The 21,872-nt window shown below is 51.2% G+C and overlaps 1 protein-coding gene across 5 annotated transcripts; it reads left to right on the plus strand.

The window, feature by feature from the left end:
* Positions 1-363: 363 nt before the first annotated feature.
* Positions 364-21,872, plus strand: arhgap17a (Rho GTPase activating protein 17a). Of its 5 annotated transcripts, XM_067244537.1 has the most exons (22): positions 364-874; positions 6,807-6,846; positions 10,292-10,396; positions 10,681-10,713; positions 11,214-11,290; positions 11,921-12,032; positions 12,561-12,637; positions 12,811-12,928; positions 13,273-13,341; positions 13,562-13,643; positions 14,162-14,289; positions 15,146-15,257; positions 15,373-15,454; positions 15,618-15,698; positions 15,816-15,929; positions 16,043-16,134; positions 16,238-16,394; positions 16,812-17,069; positions 17,861-18,012; positions 18,159-18,677; positions 18,920-18,942; positions 20,188-20,311. In XM_067244537.1, exons 1-21 carry the CDS (start codon positions 822-824, stop codon positions 18,922-18,924), a joined length of 2,466 nt encoding a protein of 821 aa, XP_067100638.1. In that variant the 5' UTR covers positions 364-821; the 3' UTR covers positions 18,925-18,942; positions 20,188-20,311. The 5 variants fall into 5 exon arrangements, with proteins under 5 accessions (XP_067100638.1, XP_067100636.1, XP_067100639.1 ...); XM_067244535.1 differs by lacking the exon at positions 18,920-18,942 and having other exon boundaries at positions 20,188-21,872; XM_067244538.1 differs by lacking the exons at positions 16,812-17,069; positions 18,920-18,942 and having other exon boundaries at positions 20,188-21,872.

Here is a 21,872-nt window from a genome sequence, read left to right on the forward strand (position 1 = left end):
ATTTCACCTAAATGTCACTAATTTGTTCAATACACATTGCTTTTCAAAGTGTCAGGTGCTAAAGTGACTCAGTATTTGGTGATTTAGGTCATATTAACCATGTAAAAGAACAGTTAAATATCTGAAAGCCTAGTATGGTAGATAACATGTATTAGGCTCAATAACAGTTGTACTTTTTGTCAACCATGACAAACTACACACTCAGCATATTTAGGATTATGGAGGGATGTGCTGGATGATGCTACGTACATTTAAAATCCCCCCCCCCCCCCCCCCCCCCCCCCCCCCCATAATCGAACGCTTTGCTCTGCGAGTAGCAGAAGAGCGCTGCTGGTTAGTAAAGCAGTCAGCCGCGGGGATTAGACAGCCATATATCCAGCAATGAAAAAGCTTCCCAGGCTACTTAGTGAGTGAAAGTCTGGATTGCCTTGTTTTGTGTTTTCTTTAGTTCATTTTAATTGAAAGCCAAGGTAGTTGGTTTCGAGGACTAGCGAAATATAAAAAATGTCGTCGTGAGCTAACAAGGGAACTTTTTCCTGAAAACCACCACTTGGAAAACCCAGTTTGCAGTGGTCTCTCTCCTAGCGACGCTAGCTACAGTAGCAACGTTACCACCAAGAGAAGCTAGCTAGTTAGCTAAACACAATTTTCTGGTTCTGGAAAGCTAACCTTGTATTTCCACTGCGAAAATAGCTTATAATCTGTAGCTGAACTTCATGACCAACTAAAGCCTTTAAGGACGGACGGCTGATGCAGCACAGAAGAGAGGGTTTCATATCCAGCTCCACACCGTATAAAGAGTCGTCTGGAAAAGGACTAAAATGAAGAAACAGTTCAATCGGATGAAACAACTCGCCAACCAAACAGTTGGCAGGTAAGCACCTAGCTTGCTGTAGTATTTTCCTTTTGCTATTAAAAACTAGTATGCTTGTAGGTGAGACTAGCATTTGTTAGGGGGTTGAAAATGTGCCCTGATTTCTATGGCCTTGTGTATTCATGTTAACAACAAGTTGCTAGTCTAACGGTTTGCGACATGGTTCATGGTTCCTTTTAACATTAACAGAGATGTCGTTTCGAAACTATTCTACATGAAGGCTGCGTGATGTCTTAAACTTTAAGCACATTTGCACCAAGTCAAATTTTTCAACTCCATCCCCGCAGATTCTGACAACTACGAAACACCGTCTTGGTCTCATCTGATTGCCTGTTTGTTATCACTAGCTGAGCAATACCTGGTGTTAGCCAGGGGCAGGAAGGAATTAAAAGTTTCGTGTTCTGTCGGGACCATAGGTGCAGCCGTGTCATTGCATTGAAAATCCTTCCTTCCCTTGTGCCCTTGGCCATACGATCTGAGGGAAGACTGGTGCGCATATGATGAAATGATGAGTTGGACTGTCACACCTGTATCCCAGGGTTACCATATCAAACAGTCAGTCATAGGAGTGACTCATCCCCTCTCCTCAAATCTACTGTCTGGTCCATAGCTATAGAATTGTCTAGAATTGGCTCGGTCAAGGCTTTATCTCCAAATGAACGGAATGCATTCTTACTGTCTTTGATACGTTATCAGTTGGCACGGATGTGCCGCACTGTCTCCAGAACTCCCAGCCTGCCTAATAGCTTAAATTGAGCCACTTTTGAGAGTGCGTCTCCAAATAGGTGTGGCTAAATGTTTCAGAATAGCATTTCAGCTGATGTCTGATGCCCTGCTAAGTAATATCTTCAGTAACATGATTCTGTGAGCACAAAAGAGGTCTGCCTTGCCCTGAAGACTTAAACACAGTTGCCTTTTGTAGTCTCGTGCCCAAAGGACAGGGTTTGTGAAGAAGGGTATGATGTGTGTGTGTGTTTGGGGAGGGTGGGGGGGTTAATGTTCTAGAGGGTGGAACCCAGCACAGGATAGTACCACTTTAGAAAACATCTCTCTCTCTCTCTCTCTCTCTCTCTCTCTCTCTCTCTCTCTCTCTCTCTCTCTCTCTCTCTCTCTCTCCTCATGCACCCCTACTCCCTCCTCTGTTTATCTCCAGATGAGAGTAAACATTGCAGTACTCCCAGCTTGTCAAGTTTTAGCCGACGGAAGGGGCATGGCTCGTGATCGACATCATCCCATGTTAGAGGCGCACCTTAGGATATGGACTGTATCCCCCGTTCTGTTCTCTTCATTCCACTACTGAAGACTGTGTTCTCAGTACCTAGTCCTTGACAGCAAGGCTAGACCATAGGCTACTTACTACTTTTTTTTCATCAGTGCAGAAGTGGTTGAGCTTGTTGGCAGAGTAGAGGGCCATCCACTTAGTCAGCTAGTCTTGTGGTGTCTATGCGAGGGTAACTCTATATCTGCAGCAGGATCCACAGTAATACTAATACTGCTGCCTCAGACCTGGAGAGAGCTCTGGAATACTCATCTCCCCCTCCCCCCCACTGTATTTCACTACCAGTGAATCAGGAGAGTGTGTGATGTGGAAAACAGACCTGTGTGTGTGTGCGCGTACATGTTTGTGTGTGTGTGTCGTGAGCTTTAGTGTTTGCATTGCACAGCTTTGTCTACGTGCGAGTTAACTTGAGAGTTTGCAGGAGGAATTGATTGTCAGTGTAGGCCTAAGTGTTTGTGTATGTGAGTATGTCTCAGGGCATTGGCTATGGTTAGATGCGTGTGTGTGAGTAAATGTATTGATGACAGAGGCCTTTAGCCCGCCTGGCCCTGGGTTCCTGTGATTGTGCAGAGTCAGAACACGGTGTCCAGCTTGCAGCCACTCAGAGGAAATCTCTCCTTATTCCTCTCCAAACAGGAAATGACCTCCCAGGCAGAACACTGACTGCTTCTAAGAAGGAGAGAGAGACGGTTGAACTGAGGAAGAGAAGGAGAGAGACGGTTGAACTGAGGAAGAGCAGGAGAGAGAGACAGATGGAGAGAGAACGCTCTAGTGAGGCTTGCGAGGCAAGATGGATGTTCTTACCTCTGTGTCACTGTGGCTTTCCTTCTCGGAATTCCACTTCTGCTTAATCAGATTACAGGTTGAGGCAGTGTGATTTTTGCACTGTACTGCCTACGATCGGTTTTGAGTCAGCATGGTTTGGGGTGACCTGTGTGCCAGACCGTCCTATCAGACCAGATATGACCGTGTGGGAGTGGAGGTATAGGATGCAGGCCTGAACACAGGCCAAGATATCCAGCAACAGTGTGTTCCCACACACACAGGGTTTCTACATAGTTTCACTTGTCGTTGAGACCAAACCTGTCAGGGCCATACCCTTCCACAGAAGAAAGGGAGTGTTTGTCAGTACTTTTCTTATCAGGCTTTGTCCTGACATCAGTCAATGGGCTCAATCAAAGCTCTTCCTGTGTGAAGTCAGTGTTCCCCCTCGCTACGGCTTGTTACTCAGCTGTTTGCCATTCCTTTAATTTAGATCCCATTTTCATTACCTGCCTCGGCCTGAGCATCTGCCAACTGTTGCAGACTTAACCGACCCCACCCACCTCTCCTCCAGTCCTCTCAGGCCTGGAGGGGTTAGCAGTAACAGCTGTTGGATGGTTACTGGCTCGCTAGGCTAACAGCTAGCGAGGCTCAGCAGTGTTCTCTTACACAGGCACAATGACACCACGTTACCGTGACTACCACGGCCCGAACTGGCACCAGCTGAGCTTTAAAGGCTAACTGCCGTGTCACCCCACGTCGCTCCGTGTTGCCGCGTGTCACATGCAGGGAGGAAGCGGTAAGACGGTTGCACAGCAGGCTGTTCTGGACTGCAGTCAGACCGCCACCATTCTCTACCAGCCCCGGTCAGCTGACTCCCTCAACAACAGTTCTTGTTTTGTTTTTAGTTTTTTTTTGTTTTCTCGTCCTGAGGCGTTGTCTCAGCAAATCCTATTTTTGATCCAGTGACGCAGTCTCCTTACACTGTCAAATTGAAGTCAATGTGAGTTTAATCTGGAGACTAGAAATCCCTGATTATTCTACCAACAACCGTGCTAAAGTCATCCATTGATTTTTTGTCATTGATCAGTAGACCAGCAAGCTCTACAGGGCTGCATTAGAAGCCGTGTTCCTGAACTACTTTTGACTCGCTCTGGAAACACATGTAGGCCATGATCTGTTCCCTGTAGCACTGGGTTCTTACTACTTGGTGGGTGCGCCTCCAGACAGCTTGAAGTCTGTGTAGTGTTGTAGGCCAACTCAGTGGTTGGATGCAAAATGCTGTGGTGTGTCTTAGAGGGCTGTCTGCGTAGCTGGAGACCATGTTGTTTGGCTGCTGGGTTGAGACCTCCTCAGTGTCTAAACTGGGCCAAGAACCTCTTCAGCCTGACTTCCAGCAGAACACAGACAAGGACTTTCCGAATCAGCAGCTATGAGTTCTGGTTTCAGGGTCCCCGCCCCCCTTTATCCCGTTCCCAGTTCTCCCGCTCTCTGTTTTCTGGCCTTTCTCCTATATCCGAGTAGCCCTTTTTTTGTATCTTCTCATGGCTCTCCCCCACCTCCCTTTTCTCTTTTCTCTCCCCCTCCTCTTTATCCCTCCCTCCCTTTCTCCTTCTCTCCTCCTCAGTCTTTGGTCTCTATCTCTTCCCTCTGTTCCCCTGCCTCTCTGTGTTGTAATTGGAAGCAGCTGTCCGGCTGTCAGGAGGTTACTATAGTGCGTTGAGTCTGGAGGAGGGACTCTGGGGAAGGCTCCGGCTCCCGTTTCTCCTCCACAGTTTAGCAGCTGAGGCTCCGGCTCCCGTTTCTCCTCCACAGTTTAGCAGCTGGCTCCTGATCAGTTGGCACTGCTTCCTGGAGCACGGCTCCCCATTGCGAGAACCAGTATTGAAACTGGACCCAGGTCAGCCACTATGGGGTTGGTGGAGAGGAGGGATAGAGGTGTGGGGCTGGGCTGGGGGGGGGGGGGGGGGGGGGAGGGAATGAGAAAGAGACTGTGAAGGCTAGTACTCATGTGAAAAGCCTGTTGTCGGATTATTGAGTGGAATTTCTGTCTATAGCCAGTGAGGTCTCCAATTGGTGCTGGACTGGTTTCAAAGGAGTCGCTCTGACTTCATTGATTCCATATAGGATACAGGCTGTTATCCAATCCAACCAGGGTTGGTTTTAAGTCAAGTTTTCCTATGAGGAATTACTTAGGAGTTACCCTGCTCCACCTCGTGTGTGTGTGCGTGTGAGAATGTACATGTGGAGGGGGGGGAGGTCAGCAACCGCTGTGCCACATCATCCTAAAAAACAAAGCACCAGGGGTCAGCTGACAACAGGAAGTCGTAATGGTAACAAGGATATGCTGGAGTTTATAAAAAAAAAAAAAAAAAAACAGGCCTCAGAATCTGACTGACTGTGTTGCCCCTCAAGTATCCTGCCATCCATCTCAGCCAATGCCGGTATGTTGGCGCTCTCCTTTAGAACAGTTCAACACACTGACCTAGACCTCGCACTGTCGGCACACCCTCGCTTCCTCAATAAGGAACTGAGTTCTACAAAACAAGCTTACGTCTTTAAACTAGATACCACCCGGCCTTTAGGCCATAATATGAGTTGCAGTGGTACAATACAAATGATATTAGGTTCCGTATTGGTGAGTAGCAGCGTTGCCAGGAGCAGCGGTTGCTAGGCCTCTCCTACACTGCCCGGCTCCTCCCAAGGTGTTGATAAGCAGTTTGAGCTGAGCCCGGGTTTTCCTTCTCCCTTTAAGTGAATCTAATCTGTCTGACCCTTAAAGCCTTCTATTAGAAGACTATGAATAGCCCCCGGACGATTTGGGTAATGCTGGCTGGGACACTAGCTGAGGCGCTAGCATGTAGCGCTGCTGCAGACGACAAGGCAGGTGGTAGCATCAAACCAGGCCTGTGTTAGCATAGACTAGCAGACAAGGCCTTGGGTAGCACATGCTAGCTGAGACACAGTGCAGTTCTCTTTGGGGTAGCTGACATACTGGGAGACACGCTAGCCTAGGATGAAGAGAGCTGTCTGCTAAGCCTGGCTAGGATAGGACTGGAGAGACTAGGTCAGGTTGGGGCAGGGCCAGAGCCAGGGTAGGACAGGAGCCCTGTCCTGGGATAGGCTAGGCTAGGCTAGCACACAGGTGCCGTCAGCTGTTGACCAGAGACCACCCCTTAGTCTGAGTAATGTCTGGCATGCCTTTGTGTTGGAGCAGAGCTTTTGATATCAGCAGTCAGTGTCTAGTATGTTGCTGTTGCTCAAAGAAGTCTAGACTGGAATGGATTGTTCAGGCTACTTTCATTCCCCTGATTTCCACTATGATACTGATTTCATCTAATCAGAATGTAAAGATTACAGTAGGTTACTTTGATCAGGTTAACATCACCCACCACTATCTCCGTTCAGTTTGCTTACCTCTCACCAACCCTGATTTCCATCTGTAAGGAGTAAGAGGACCTCCTCCTCCATATCTGCGAATACAAAATAGATTTCCACTGTTTCTTCCTATCTGGTGTATGATTGTTTTTTGTAATGGCGACGGTAACCTAGGAGAGACATCTCCGGGATCCCCGTGGTGATGAGCCCCAGGGCTGCTGCTGTTCCTGTGTGTGATGAGGAATGTGGCCAGGCCGCCCTGGCCTGGGAACCCTCAGCATGTGTGCCGTCTAATCATACAGACCCAACCATTACTGGATGCTTGTTGCGTAATCCTGTCAGCCAGCGCTCAGTTTGGCTTCCAAAATGCAGCTCAACCAAACAGGCCAGCCAACTGGGAAGCCATTCAAACCACACTTCAGTTTATTTGTAATGCTTTTGTGTGGTCGATCTCTTGTGTCACCAGGTCTGACCTCTGACCTCTCCTGTGTTGTTCCCTCTCTCTCCCCCCAGAGCCGAGAAAACAGAAGTCCTCAGCGATGACCTGTTACAGGTAAATCCTCCCTCCCTCTCTTCCTTTCCTTCCCTTCCTTCCCTATCAGTCCCCGATACCGCCGCGGCCCGAGAAGCGCTCTGCACGGCAGCCATCTTGGCTAACGCTGGGGCTGGCATCCAACAGTTCAGCTGACAGTCGTACATTCTGACCATCCTATTAATAGGAACCCTGGCGAGATGCAGTTTGTTTTGGAAGTCTGGATGTACAAGTGGAGCCCGTGAGAACCCAGTGCTAACACAGAGCATGTGCACGTCCCCAGCCAGGTCTCCAGAAACCTCTCTCTGCCCCCCCCCCCACCCCATCCTGGGGTGTTCCCACGGGGAGCCAGCCAGCCAGCAGGTGGAATACGCCCAGCCACCTCCTGCCCTCCAAACAAGACATTCCAAACACGTTATTTCTGGCGTACCAGAATGTGGTTCTCCCTGGCCCCGGTATGAATGGAAGGTGTCCGGGGGGGGGGGGGGGGGGGGGAGAGCAACCCTGGGCAGGTTCCTGCCTCCCCGCACACCGTGTGACTTTCCCCTTTGTCCTCTGGCACCTCTCCTCCACCCACAGTGTGCGTGTGTAAACACGGCGTGCAGTAAACACACACAGTTCTCAGAGGAGAGGCTCCTGGACTAGGAGTTCTCATTCTTTGTCAGGTTGGATGAATATCAAAGAGACACAGAAGAAGAAGGAGACCAAAAACAAACAAACAGTGTTGGCGGCAGCGTTGGTCCTGGGGGGCGGGGGAGGGGAGGGCTGGGCTGGGCTGGGCTGGGCTGGGCTGAGCTCGAGTGACAGCTCGCACTGAGGTGTCACACCTCGAGGCAGTGTGGAACCTTTCAATGGAAGAGTTGACTGACTGGATGACAAAAGTGTCAGGAGGACTGGCTATTAATACGGCCGGGCTGTCGCCGGGCAGAGCAAGAGCGAGGACGTTTTGATTTTGTCTGACAGTTGGTGTTGTGCATCACCGAGGGGGGTCTCTCTGCTCCAGCATCCTTCGTCAGCACTGTCCACTATGACTCAGCCTGCTCTGTCCTGGACCCTGTCTGTCTCTTCCTGTCTTCCTCTTTCTCTCGCTCCCTGTTCCTCTGGCTTTGTTTCTGTCTCCCTCTCTTCTTGTCCTTGGCCTGCTTTCTCTTCCTGTCTGTTTCTTTCCCTGTCTCACTCTCTCTCTCCCTGTCTCTCCCTCTCTCTCCTTTTCCTCGTCTCTCTCTACCTCTCTGTCTCCCTATCCCCCTCCCTCCCAGCTGGTGGACTTTGCTATCCCAGCATTCCCTAGACAGCTGTCTGTCCATTCCATCTTTTGAGGGGATAACATTCCCCACAGTCAACACTCCACAGATACTGAAAACATTCTGTCCAGTTGGCTGTTTGATATAGCCCGTGTTGATCTGTCACTCTCGTGGAAGGACCTCCCCACCTCCCTGGAGATTGGCTAGTTCATGTGTTGCATTGGAAAGGCTTGTGTAGCCACAGTAAAACAGAGTTATGGATTACGGAGGGCTGTTTATGGCTTTGTTTGTGGCCTCCCCCATTCCCCTCTCTGTCTCCCTCCATCCCTTGCTCTCTATATCTCCCTTGCTCAGTCCCTTTCTCTGCTTGTCCGGGCATGTTCACATCCCTTAATTGACTCGCACATACACAAACACACACCCCATCTCTGTTTCTAGAGTCATAGAACAGCCCAGACTGTCCCTGATCAGGAGCAGCAGCACACATGGGCTATTGTCTGTGCCTTCCAGCTACACAGCCTGTGTCTGTGTGTGTGCGTGTGTGTGATGGAAAGGAGGACTAAAAACAGGACTGTGTTTATGTCTGTGTGTGTACTGTGATGGTAACGGAAAGGACCACATACACACACACGTTCACAGGATCCCCCATGTTAAGAGTAGAGGGAGGGGGAATCCCCTGTTCTTGTGCCAGGTAATGTCTGAACGGCTTCCCTCAGCCTGTGTGTGTGTGTGTGTGTGTGTGTGTGCGTGCGTTTGACCCAGCTGTGGTGGGAATGTTGGGGGGGCCTCTTCGTGGGGGAAAGACGTAAGCAAGACTGAAAGGGAGGGTGAAGAGAGAGGTCAAGGGCGGAGGTGTGCAGGGCGGGTGTCTCCTCTGCCTGCCTGGAATTCCCGCATTCCGGTGTTTTCCGCCGTCGTGTTATTGGAACACCGTTGTCTCTCTTGATCTCTGTCAACGCCAGGTCATGCTCCCCATCGGTTACACAAGATTCCATGTCTTCTGTTTGTCCTCAGCCCTGTTCCCACACACACACTACTATTCTTAACAGATTTTTTTCTTTAGTTTCTTTCCTTTTCTTTCTTTCTTCCTTCCTTCCCCAAGTGTGTGTGTGACTCATTGTTAAGGCTTGGAGCTGAGACATAATAAAAGTGACCAGTGCCGAGTCTCATCTGAACGACCGTAGCTGTGGTTCCCCGTGCCTGTTCAGGACGTGTTCTCAGCCATGTCTGACCGAGGGCCCTGAAGCCCACAAGGTCACCAGCGTTGTAAAACACACCGCCCCCCCAGTCACAGCCCAGCGCACCGTCTCCATGGCAACGCTGCCGATGACTCATCGGTGCTGTACAGAGAAGCATTCCTGCGCCTCCCCGCTGGGAACGACACAATCCATCACGCTTGACCTTCGACCCATCCAGTCCCGCCTACTAGCCAGAGTACACTGCATGGGGCCAAACTTCTACGAGCAAACAGGAGGCCGGAATGAGGCCGGAGAGAGAAAGTACTAGAGAGAGAGAGTACTAGAGAGAGAGAGAGTACTAGAGAGAGAGAGTACTAGAGAGAGCGAGTACTAGACAGAGAGAGTACTAGAGAGAGAGAGTACTAGAGAGAGAGAGAGAGAACCAGAGAGAGAGAGAGAGAACCAGAGAGAGAACCAGAGAGAGAGAGTACTAGAGAGAGAATGAGAAATTGGAGACATGGCTTGTGGTCAGGTCCCAGCGCTCTGTCCTAACCTCCTCGCGGAGCGCTAGCGTGGTCGCAGACACCAGCTCCCACAGGGCTGTTACGTCATCCGACGTATGTGCAGCGTGTCTGGGAGGTCAGCTGACGGCCTCGGGTCAGGAAGCCCCACCCTCCCACACTTCCTCAGCTGGTGCAAGCATGTCAGACATGGTACCATCACGCTTTCTCCCTCGACTCCTTACACTACTTCTCTTAGGACCGCTCACTCGTTGTTGTGGTGTTTTACACGGTCGGTACTCCGTATGTTGTGTGTGTCTGGAGGGTCATGTATGTTGCGTGTGTCTGGAGGGTCATGCATGTTGTGTGTCTGGAGGGTCATGTATGTTGCGTGTGTCTGGAGGGGCATGTATGTTGCGTGTGTCTGGAGGGGCATGTATGTTGCGTGTGTCTGGAGGGGTCATGCATGTTGCGTGTGTCTGGAGGGGTCATGCATGTTGCGTGTGTCTGGAGGGTCATGTATGTTGCGTGCTCTTTCCCACAGATTGAGAGGCGTATGGAGATGGTGCGGGTGGTGTCCCACAACACACACAAGAGGATGGTCACTTGTCTGCAGGGTCACATAGGAGCCGAAGCAGAGAAGAGACACGTGAGCGCGCACACACACACACACCAGAATCAACACGACTACTGTTTATCATTAAGGCCATTTTAACATGTCTAGTTGGTAACTCAATCACATAACCATTGATGCCAGTAACCTAACTTTGCATATAAACCTGATTAAACCAACATGATGTTCCCCCGAACAAATATGATTCACATCCCAAGCTGACCTGTGCCTCGCCACCATGGAGATCGTGTTTTTCACACCAATCTTTTCTGTGTTCTCTACCTCTCGCTACCCAACATGCACCATTCTGACCCTTCCAGTCCGTACCGCGCCTATATTCAGGAAATGGTCAGGTAAACAAAACAAAACAACCCAGAGACTTCCGCCTCTTTTTCATCCATCTCTTCCTCCACCTCTTTGTGTCTGTCCCTCCATCGCTCTAGGTTAGCGTGGTGCGGGGGACGTGTGCATGGCAGAGGGTGGGGCCTGGGTTGGGCTTCATGTCCGACATCATGGATGGTTGGACATGGCAGTAGGGTTTCATATCCCATGACCTCTCTCCTCCCTCAACCCTTTCCTCAGGAGAGCTCCCCGCTCCGCCTCCCTAACCCAGAGGACCCCCCCTCAACATGAAAATGATTCCTGGCTTTCTGTTAATTTGTGCTTAACTAACCAGGGACTTTAAGGGGTTAAGCTTTAGGGGAAAATTCGGTGTAGGGTTTGTTGAGCTTCACCTGTTGTCTAATGGATATCTGTTTTTCTTTCTCTCTCAACTATCTGTCCTAACACAAATGTACACACACACACACACACACACACACACACTCTCTCTCACAAACACACACCATCGCAGAAAAAGCTACCCCTGACAGCACTCTCTCAGGCCATGGTGGACGGAGGCAGTCAGCTGGGAGAGGAGTCTCTGATTGGGTGAGTGAATGAATGACGTGTGACCGCCGGCAAATCACCGGGTAGGTAGATGAAACCGTGAACATATGGGCCAGGAATATGAACATGGGAGGAGTCATATCGTCAGGGCAGCAAGCTCCCACAACTGTGTTGTGTGTTTATGGTCAGGTGTATGTGTTTGGTACTTTATACTCTTACATGGACCTGGTAATGGGATTGGTTTCTGATACTTCACACTGACAGACACAGACACACAGACACTCACACACAGACACTCACACACAGACACACACACACAGACACACACTGTGTGATTGACTTGTGACTGTGAATGTGAAAGAGCAGGGAGTTGAGCTTTAGCCACAGGAGGGGATTTGGCGACGCGTGAGACACAGGCCCACTGTGCTGTCAGACGTGGTGGTGGTCCTGTTCCTCCAGGCTGGGGGGGACATTACAGGCCCACTGTGCTGTCAGATGTCATGGTGGTCTTGTTCCTCCAGGCTGGGGGAGACACCGCTGGGGTGCCAGTCTGGGGTGATGGCGTCTGCAACACCTCGTTGAGCCACTGTCACTGTGAAGGCGAGAACTGGTAATGTGATAATCAGGATAGTGTGATCCTCACACCCTCTGTGTGTGTGTGTGTGTTGACAGGAAGATGATGGAGGTGTGTGGTGAGGCGGAGAACAGGCTTGCGTCAGAGCTGATGCAACACGAGCTGCAACTGGAGAAGGACGTGTTAGACCCCCTCAACCAGCTAGCAGAGGTCAGCCGCTCACACACACACACACACACACACACACACACTGCAGAGGTCAGCCGCTCACACACACACACACACACACACTGCAGAGGTCAGCCGCTCACACACACACGCACATACACACACACACACACACACTGCAGAAGTCAGCCACTCTCACACACATACACACACACACTGCAGAGGTCAGACACTCACACACACACACACACACACACACACATACACACACACACACTGCAGAAGTCAGCCACTCTCACACACATACACACACTGCAGAGGTCAGACACTCTCACACACACACACACACACACACTGCAGAGGTCAGCGGCGCTCTCATACACACACATTGCAGAGGTCAGCCGTGCTCTCTCTCTCACACACACACACACACACACACACATACACATTGCAACAAGCAGTGTAGTGCTGCACACAACACCAACCCTCACATCCCACACCATAAAAAATCCACGATTGATGTGAATGGATCCGTGGAGGTGATCACCAAGCAGGCTGTGACCTCCTCAGGTGGACATCCCCAACATCCTGAAGCAGAGGAAGCAGCTGGCCAAGCTGGTGCTGGACTACGACTCTGCCAGAGCAAGGTCAGCACCTCAAACCCCCACAAGTCCTTACTGTTGTTCCCCACTACTGGTCACATGTCAGTCAAGTACAGCAGCTTGTGTCGCTCAGTCTGCTAATGATGGTTTTCTCTGTCTCTCTGTGTGTATATCTCTCTCTCTCGGTTTCTCTCTCTGTCTCTCTCTCTCTCTGTCAGATGGTTGCAGGCGACCAAGTCGATAATCTCAGGAACGAACACTCAAGCACTGACGGCCAAGGCTGACCTGCTCAAGGAGGAGGTGGATGAAGCTATGAACAAAGTGGAGCTCTGCAAGGTAGCTCAGCACTCCAACACGTCTCTCAGGGGCTGTCTGCATGCCTGGCTTGTCTCTGTCTCTCTGTCTGTCTGTCTGCCTGCCTGCCTCTCATTTCCGCCTGTGATGACCTCCTTGGTGTTGACACTCGCATGACTAGAATGCCCAGTCAGCTGTGTGTGCGTGTGCGCGCTGCCTTGGTGTGTGTGTGTGTGTGTGTGTGTGTGTGTGTGTCAGGTCTTGTGTCCAGGAAGGGCAGGCCGTGTGTTTTTTCCCCTGGGTTAACTGTCCAGGTCAGGTTCAGACAGATCTCCAGCCTCGCTGACTCGGCCCTCACTGTTGATATTCTGTCTTTCTTCTCACAGGATCAACTGGCTGCAGACATGTACAACTTCTTCTCAAAGGAAGGGGATTATGCCCGCTACTATGTCATGGTGAGTACTGTGTGTGTGTGTTTGCGTGCTTGCATTACCTGTGGGAAAGTCCCCAGCTGAGTTGACCAACACAGTGTATCTGAGTGCTGTCTTCTCTCTCTCTCTCTCTCTCTCTCTCTCTCTCTCTCTACCCCCCCTCCCTGCCTAAACCCCCTTTCTCTCTCACTCTCTCTCTCTCTCCCGCTCTCTTTCACAATGTGGGTTCTGTTCTTGTTTCCAGCTCTTAGAAGCCCAAGCTGATTACCATAGGAAATCTCTAACCGTGCTGGAGAGTGTCCTGCCAACTATCCAAGCACAGCAAGGTACAGCCCCCCCCGACACACACACTGTCTCTCTCATGGTCAGGTACAGTCCAGACCTCCAGCTTCTTGATTCCAGCCAGTGTTCTCTTCAGGAGCGTAAAGGTTCAGCACTGTGAGACAGTGGAGGGTGGCAGTAGAGCCAGAAGGCTCCTTGTTGGAGAGCATGATCCCACTTCCAGATTCTCTCTCTTTCTCTCTCGTTTTCACAACCGCATTCTGTGGTTGTTCTACAGGGTTGTTTTTTTCCCCTCAGTACAACACAGGAGGTCCAAACCAGACAGGCCTCCCAGCATGCAGCCTATGACTCACACTCTCCTCACACACACACACACACACACACACACACACACACACACACTTCAAATAATTATATTTCACCCACCTGGTGTTCACTGTTCTCTCTCTCTCTCATATTCACATGTCCACACACTCTCTCACACACACACACTCATCATCATTCATCACCGCCACCTTCCAGTAAGCTGTCTCCTCTTCCTGCCCTCCTCCCCCTTCCCCAGACTCGTGGACAGAGAAGCCTGCGTTCGGGACGGGCCTGGACGAGCACCTGAAGAGGAGCAGCCGGGAGATCGCCCTGCCCCTGGAGGCCTGCGTCATGATGCTGCTGGAGACCGGCATGAAGGAGGAGGTAGAGGGGAGGGAGGGTGGGAGGGTTGGAGTGTGGAAGGAGGGAGGTAGGGGAGGGAGGGAGGGAGTGCAGGAGGAACAGCAGGGAGGAAGCGAAGCGGGCAGATCCCTTCTCGTGTTTGTTCCTCGCGAGTTGAAACGCGCCACGTTCCCCACTGAAAGTAAACGCTTCAAAAAATCAAACACCTTAAAACCAAGTTTGATGTGGGCGTAAATTCAAACGGCCCCAAACAAGCGGAGTGCCACTCGGAGGTAGGCAGAGAGACAGGCAGAGAGATGGGCAGAGAGACCGTAAACCCTGCTGCCTTTGTCTCCCTCTGTCTGCCCCCTCTCTCTGTCTCTCTCCACTCTTTGTTTCTGTGCTGGGATGTCGATTTATGGTGTTTGTGTCCTGACCCCACCTCAGGCTGAATTTAGAACACAATAACAAACTACTTGTGTCCCATCTATAAATCAGATGTGTGTGTGAGGCGTGCCTGTGTTTGTCCCTCTAGCTCTAAAGTGTGTGTGTGTGCGTTCCTCCCTGTGTGTAGTGTGTGTGTGTGTGTCCTCTCTTTCCAGCTCTGACCACAGTATTTGTCTTCCTATTTAGTCTCCAGTGAACAGCTGTTGTCAGAGTGGTGAAAGCCTTTGTTTGTGAATGAAAGTAGAGAAGTTGCTGGCATGTTTGGGATTTTCTGTGTGTGTGTGTCCGTGTGATGTCGTGTGGAGGGTCTGTGTTGTGCAGGTGTGTCTACGGGAGAGAGGGGGTGTGAAACGATCTTTACATGGGTTTATGACCAGCGTGTTCAGGTTGTTTACTTCAGGTTGAATACCTCATTGTGTGTGTGTGTGTGTGTTTGTGCACGCATCTTCAGGGCCTGTTCAGGATCGCTGCCGGAGCCTCCAAGCTGAAGAAGCTGAAGGCAGCTCTGGACTGTTCCACCTCTCAGCTGGAGGAGTTCTACTCGGACCCCCACGCTGTCGCTGGTACGGTCCACTCCCCCCCCCCCCCCCCCCCCCCCCCCCCCCCCCCCCCCCTCCTGAGACCCCGGGCCCCCTGGGCTGGCCTCTGGTCCTACTGATGTGAATGTTATGCTTCCAGGAGCCTTGAAGTCCTACCTGAGAGAGCTGCCTGAACCACTGATGACCTACCAGCTGTATGAGGAGTGGACCCAGGCCTCCAAGTAAGGCAGATAAAAGGCTTATCTCTTTCTTTCTTTTTCTCTGTCACTCTACATTCTGTATCATTTGTATTTCTTTCTTGCTCTGTCTGTCTCCCCGCCCCTCGCTTTTTTCCCTTTCTCACTCCGTCTCTCTCACACTCCCTCTGTTTCTCCCTCCCTCCAGTGTGTCAGACCCAGACAAGAGGCTCCAGGCTCTGTGGGTGGTGTGCGACCAGCTGCCAAAGAACAACAAGGCCAACCTGAGGTCTGTCCACGCACCAGCACTCACCTGGCCTCCACTCAAGTACCACACGAGTTTCACCGCTTTAGGTTGTCTTTGTCGTTTCATCGGTTGGTTTGCGTTGCGTGCGTGTCTGCGCAGGTATCTGGTGAAGTTCCTGGCCAAGTTGGCCCAGGACAGCGAGGCCAACAAGATGACCCCCAGCAACATCGCTATCGTCCTGGGGCCCAACCTGCTGTGGGCCAAGACCGAGGGGTGAGGGGGCCGGGGGGTGAGGGGGGCAGCATGGGAGGGGAGTGGTGGAAGCGGATGAAGAGCAAAAAATGGACGCCTACATGACTTGTGTGTCGTTGTGTTTGGGATGACAGCACTCTCGCTGAGATGGCTGCTGCTACCTCCGTTCACGTGGTGACCATCATAGAACCCATCATCCAACATGCTGATTGGTTCTTCCCTGAAGGTGGGTGTGCTCTTATTGGCTAAATAGCTGTCTGGCAGTCGTTTTCTTGTCCAGTCACAATAATGCTCTCCCTCTCTCTCCCCAATCACAATGAAACTCCCAGACGTGGAGTTTAACGTGTCGGGCATGTTTGCCATGCCAACGCCACCTTCCACCCACGGCAACCACCTGACTGCGCCCGACTACGACTGTGGCACAGTTGAGAGGAAGAGGCCGGTCAGCATGGTGGGACCAGACAATGACACGCCACGCAAGGACAGGTATGACCTCTAACCCCGGACAGGGTTAGGGTTAGGTTTACACCCAGCTCAAATGCACCCCCCCTCCCCACACCCCCTCCACACCCCCTGCCATGCTTGCCCTTCACCTCAAACCCCATAATTGCTTCTAAATTGAAATTGTCAGCTATTTCAATTTTCTAACTCGATTGATGATACCATCATCTGATATTTTTGGCGGGGTCTTCTAATCTCACTGTGGATCTGTGATTCAGGACTTGAGCACTGGTTTTAGTTTGCTTCTAGTCTCTCTCTCTCTTTCTTTCTTTTCTAACTATCTCCCTCTCTGGTGGTAGTGGAGATTCTCTGGGTGTCTATAATCATGTCTCTGGTGTCTCTCATCTCCTGTCCTCTCTCTCTCTCTCTCCCTCCGTCTCTCCCCCTCCTCTCTCTGTGTAGCTCCGCTAACAAACACTCGGACCATAACCCGCGTAGAGGCAGCAACACTTTAGGTAGAAAGCAGCACGCTTCGCCTACCTTCCAGCCTCCCTTGCCCCCCGTGGAGGCCCCCGGGAGCCCGGGCCCCCTGGGGGAGCCCCAGCTGCAGGCCCCTCTGGGGGGCTTGGCCCTGGAGGGCTGCCAGCCCAGCCTGGCCCTGGGCATGGCAGCCCTCGTGGCGGCACAGCAGCTGCTAGCTCAGCACACCGAGGAGATCAGGTAAGGGCTGGGCGCTGGATAGGAACCACCCCACCACACACTGCATGGAGGGGGCTAACAGCTGCTGCATGTGGACGCTTCGTAGACGGGCGCTCTTCATCCGCTGCTCTATAAGCGAGCTCTGTGTCTCCCTTTGCGAGGCAGAAGGAAAGGAAGCCGCAGACAAATCTAGCCGGTCTCGTCAGCCGCGGGGCCAAGACGTGTCCCTTTTCTCGAACCCGTCCACTTGTTTTGTCTTCCCCGCATCTCTCACCGCCTTTTCTGCAAAGTCGTGAACCTTCATTATGGCCCGGGAACGTCTCAGGGCAGCCCACAGGAACACCACAACAATGGCTGCTGTCATTTCCAGCATTCTCTAAGGACCCCTCATCCTCCTCAACCACTCTGCCCTGCGCTCTGAAACGGCGCAGTCAGCAGAACCGGACTGAGCTGCCCTGAGATGTCGGGCGCCATTCCCCTTCCTCGCTGCCCTTACGTAACCTCGCTGCTTAAGAGCCTCTTTGAATCGTCCTGTGAAAGGATTCTATTGATCGGCAGGCTCCTCCGATCCAGACAGATAGTTCAATTGATCTGTTATCTGCCTGGGTTGAAAGGGGGAAATTGCGCACACACAGCAATAGTCAGGGAAGACTTAATACAATGGTTGTTTTGTAATGCATGGCCATAGAGGAAGTCTGTATGTTTTATTTGTTATTTGTTTAGGGTTGTTTTCCGGGGGGGGGGGTTCTTTGGAACACGGTGAACTGGGTCTGAGGTTTTGTGTCGTGTTGGTCTTGTCCCCATGTGTCCAGCAACCCAAAGCTACGCGACTTCACCTCCACCCCCCCTCCCCAGAGGAACGGCTCGGGAGGGGGGCACACAGGCGGCGCCAACCCCTCAGGGCTGGGCGTGGGGACCCCCGGGGCCGGACCCATGGGGCCCAGTCCTCACATGATGCGCAGAGGTGAGCCCCAGCCAGGCTTAATCCTCCACACTCACCACGGTCCTGGGACCATGCCTGGTTTGTTCATGCACCGGGCTGATGTAGGACCACCGGGGGTACGTGATGTCGTTTACGTTGGCTTCTAACGTTGTACCTCCTTCCTCTAGGTACAAAGAAACCAGCCCCCGCCCCTCCTAAACCAGCTAACCCCCCTCCTGGCCAGCCCAGTAACCCCTCCCCAGGCTCCGCCCAGTCCCTAAGCCCCTCCCCCCGGCCCGTCTCCAGCCACTCCCCCACCTCCCCCACGGCCCAGCCCTGCGCCATCCCCAGACGCCACTCCAACAACCAGCCCCACATCCAGGCCCCCAACCACCCCCCTCCCCAGCCCCCCTCGCAGGTCAGCCCCCCCCCCCAGCCAAGAGCTCTCCCCCAGCCCCAAGGGGACCCCCTCGGGACGGAGCCCTCCCCTCCAGACACCCCCACCCCACCAGACACCCCCCCGCCGTCCTCTGCCCCCCAGGACAGCCCTGGCGCCCCCTCAGCCACGCCCTTCCAGTCAGGATCCCTCCCCAGGCCGCGGCCGGTGCCCAAGCCCAGGAACAGGCCCAGCATCCCCCCTCCTCCGCAGCCCCCCAACCCTGCCGGCGACACCAACGGCCTCTGCAGCACGGCATACAAGATCATGGGTGAGGACAGCCAGCTGGCTCGTTTATTTTCAGTACATGAGGCACATCTGGATCCATATTTGCTGCCGTAAGATCAGATTTGATCATGGTTTCTTGCTCATTCCATGTTTTCGCACAATGTAATACTGTTAGGATCGCTTTCTTCCTGTATGTGTTGAGTCTTGCCTATTTAACCAAGTAGCACCATAGAGGTGCTCTCTCTTTCTCTCTCTAATAAGTGGTGTGTCACAATACCTTCACAGGTTAAGGATCGCTTGTGACAGAGGTTTGTAGTTACAGTAATCCTTAAAACTAGCAGCTCCTGCACGATCATTTCGTTTGGTTTGTTTGTGCTCAACCCCGTCACGACAATGACAACATCATCCTCATCATCATCATTTAAACCCTCCCCTCCTGCTCCGGTTTACCTTGGTTACCATTGATTATCAGTCATTGACCTCCCATTACCCAATCATTGAATGTCAATAACATTTTGATAAGGGTTTGCAAATGACAAGCATCATATTAAGTGTTTGCAAATGTCAAACAAATCTCAGAGTCTGAAAAGCAATCAGGTTCTACAATCTCGATCCAGTACAACTTCCTGTATGTCTTTTGCAAAGCCTTCAACTCTAAGATATATATATATATATTTTTACTGTTAGTATTGTGTTGAGTTGTGTACTAATGAATACGAAGCTTGTCGCTGATAACGGCCACATCTGTAGTCCACACAGTGCTAGAACCAGGAGCCAGTGGGTCGTAGAGCTGTCAATCTTCCTCAGTAATCTCATTCAAATGTCATTCTTTATAACTTTATATTTGAATTACATTCAAATGTTTCTTGCTCAAATGGAGCCTGTAAGCCACACAGTGTCCCGGTGTTGGTGTCCACTGGTCTGAATGGCGTTCAGAAGCATGGCTCTGCAGTCGCCTCCCAGCATGTCCCTGCCCACCTCAACACAAAGCACGTCCGTTTCCCCTTCCGCTCCACCACGACACAGCCTCAGCATGGTCTGTCTCTGCGGACTGGCTTGTCCAAGCTCCCCTTCTCCGCTTGATGTCATCCCCAGGCCGCGTAGCAAGCCCGTGATGAGTGTCCGCTCGCACGCTGCCTGACACAACAACGCCGTCTGTGTTTTCGCAAGCGGTTAACCTTCTGACCTGTCCATTGATCTCTAAGCCAACGAGGAAGCCACGTGCTTCACCATGTTGACGGAATGAAGTCACTGGATGTATTGTCGACCTGTTTGTTTGTGCGACCGTTACATTGTTTTAGTACGTAGCATGGCGGATGAGCACATGCCGTGATAAATGATACGCATGCTTGCCTAGGCTACTAACATCCAACGCTATTTGTTATGAATAGTCTAGGCTACATGAAGGCCTTTTTCAAAGGAAATCGACAAGAGTAGTACATTCTATAACAGCAGTACATTCTCCACGGCACACTAACATGTTCTCATAGAAGGTCTGTGCATGTCAGAAAGTGTCCTCATCCACCTGGTTGACCTGTGTTGTCGTCCATCAGACCCCGCCCTCTCCCTGAAGGGGTTCACCAGAGCCTTCGTCCCTGACTTCGCTGTGGACCAGCAGCCAGTGGCGGCCGCCCCCGTGCCCTCTCACAGAGACTCTGAGCTGGACACTGAGAGCACCGTCCTGTGAGGAGGGGGACGCGCTCGGCTTCAGAATCAAGCGCACCTTCCTGTCCCCCCCCCCGCCCAGTCCTGCCTCTTCCCTCCTCCGCCTGTGTCCCAGCACCACCCTCCGCCCCTTGACTGCCACACCTCAGCTGCTCTCTCTCTCTCTCTTACACACACACACACACACACACACACACACACACACACACTGCAGCCCTGTTTCAGCTCCTGCTCCAGTCGTGTACTTGATAGCTGCCACTCTGTTGCATTGACAAAGCCAACGCTGAAGCTTTGTTTAACTGGATGACGCACAGAAATTAAAAGTTACAGTAAAGATGCAGAGAGAAATGGAACTATGTATTTGGATGGGATGTTGCACCTGGAAGGGACAGGGTGTGGGTTGGCAACTATGGATTGACAAGACCAGTAGTGGTATGAGGTGATTTTGATATTGTTTATTGACCAAGGCCTTAGATTATGAAATAAGAACTTTTTTTTCTTTTCTTTCTGTCTCTCAAGCACAGGAAATGTGTTGGAAATTGTAGAAACCAAAAAAAAAAAAGACAAACATGTCTGTTGCTGAAAGTGTAGCTGGTGACTGCAGGTTTCCAGTCAGATCAGACCACTTCCATACCTGTTTTGTATGAAACTCCTCCTTTTCACCTGTTCTTTTTGTATATGTTTCTCTTCCAAAAGACCCATTCCCTGTGGCTTGAGTAAACTGCAGTCTTTTGGATCATGCCTTACTGTGTTAGCACTGCTAGCATACAGTACATGCTAGTAGTGGTAGGATCCTTGTGTTACCCTACATGCTGTATGTTCTAGCTTTGTAGGCGATGAATATTTTGCCTTTCTATTTGTCATGTTTACTCTGATGTTGCTGGGGCATTAAAATGACTTTGAGTGAATGTAGGGAAAGGTGATCTGAAGCGCATATACACGCTTTTTTTTTGTTTCTTCATTTAAGCTGATAGCTTTAGAATCCCTCAAAATGATTCAAAATGCCCTTGAAAGCATCTTCAGGAGAGCTTCTTGGTGAACAGGTTTCCATGTGGAAGACTCTCCTTTCTAACACTCTGAGCTGGGTTTACAAGCATTGTAAAATCTCAGTGGTGAGGTGGTGTTAGATTGTCCAAGGCCAGAAAAGCTTTTTTCTGTTTTCTATTTGTTTGTGTAAAGTTTTGCTTTTGCCTTGAATATAATGCAGGGATAGGTTGGTGAACCGCCCGCTATGGTACCAATAGCAACGTCTTGGATGCGTTAGTTGTCCTGGAAATCAGTTCATTATATGTACTGTTTTTCAGCGACAATCATGCCTTTAGTCTTGCTGGTATTTCCTGCCCTCTCTCTCTCTCATACCTCGCTGCCTTATCCTTCAGCATAGAGGACTCCCTAGTCAGGCACCAAGAAACGAACAAATGCCATGAAACTAGAGACATGAAGACAGTCCTGCATTTGGAGCTCGGTCGTTTTATATGCAGATTGTTGAGCTGATTCATGAAATAAAAATGTAATATGAATGCTTGGTTATACTCCCTTTCCAAAGAAAATAAAATATAAGAATAAAATGGAA

The sequence above is a fragment of the Osmerus mordax genome, chromosome 10 (assembly GCF_038355195.1).
Source record: "Osmerus mordax isolate fOsmMor3 chromosome 10, fOsmMor3.pri, whole genome shotgun sequence".
Taxonomy (NCBI): domain Eukaryota; kingdom Metazoa; phylum Chordata; class Actinopteri; order Osmeriformes; family Osmeridae; genus Osmerus; species Osmerus mordax.

Coding starts and splice junctions, on each gene's coding strand:
- arhgap17a (XM_067244535.1), top strand. CDS start 822: ATGAAGAAACAGTTCAATCGGATGAAACAACTCGCCAACCAAACAGTT. Junction 6,847..10,291: donor TCAGCGATGACCTGTTACAG/GTAAATCCTCCC, acceptor TCTTTCCCACAG/ATTGAGAGGCGTATGGAGAT. Junction 17,070..17,860: donor CAGCACACCGAGGAGATCAG/GTAAGGGCTGGG, acceptor CCATGTGTCCAG/CAACCCAAAGCTACGCGACT.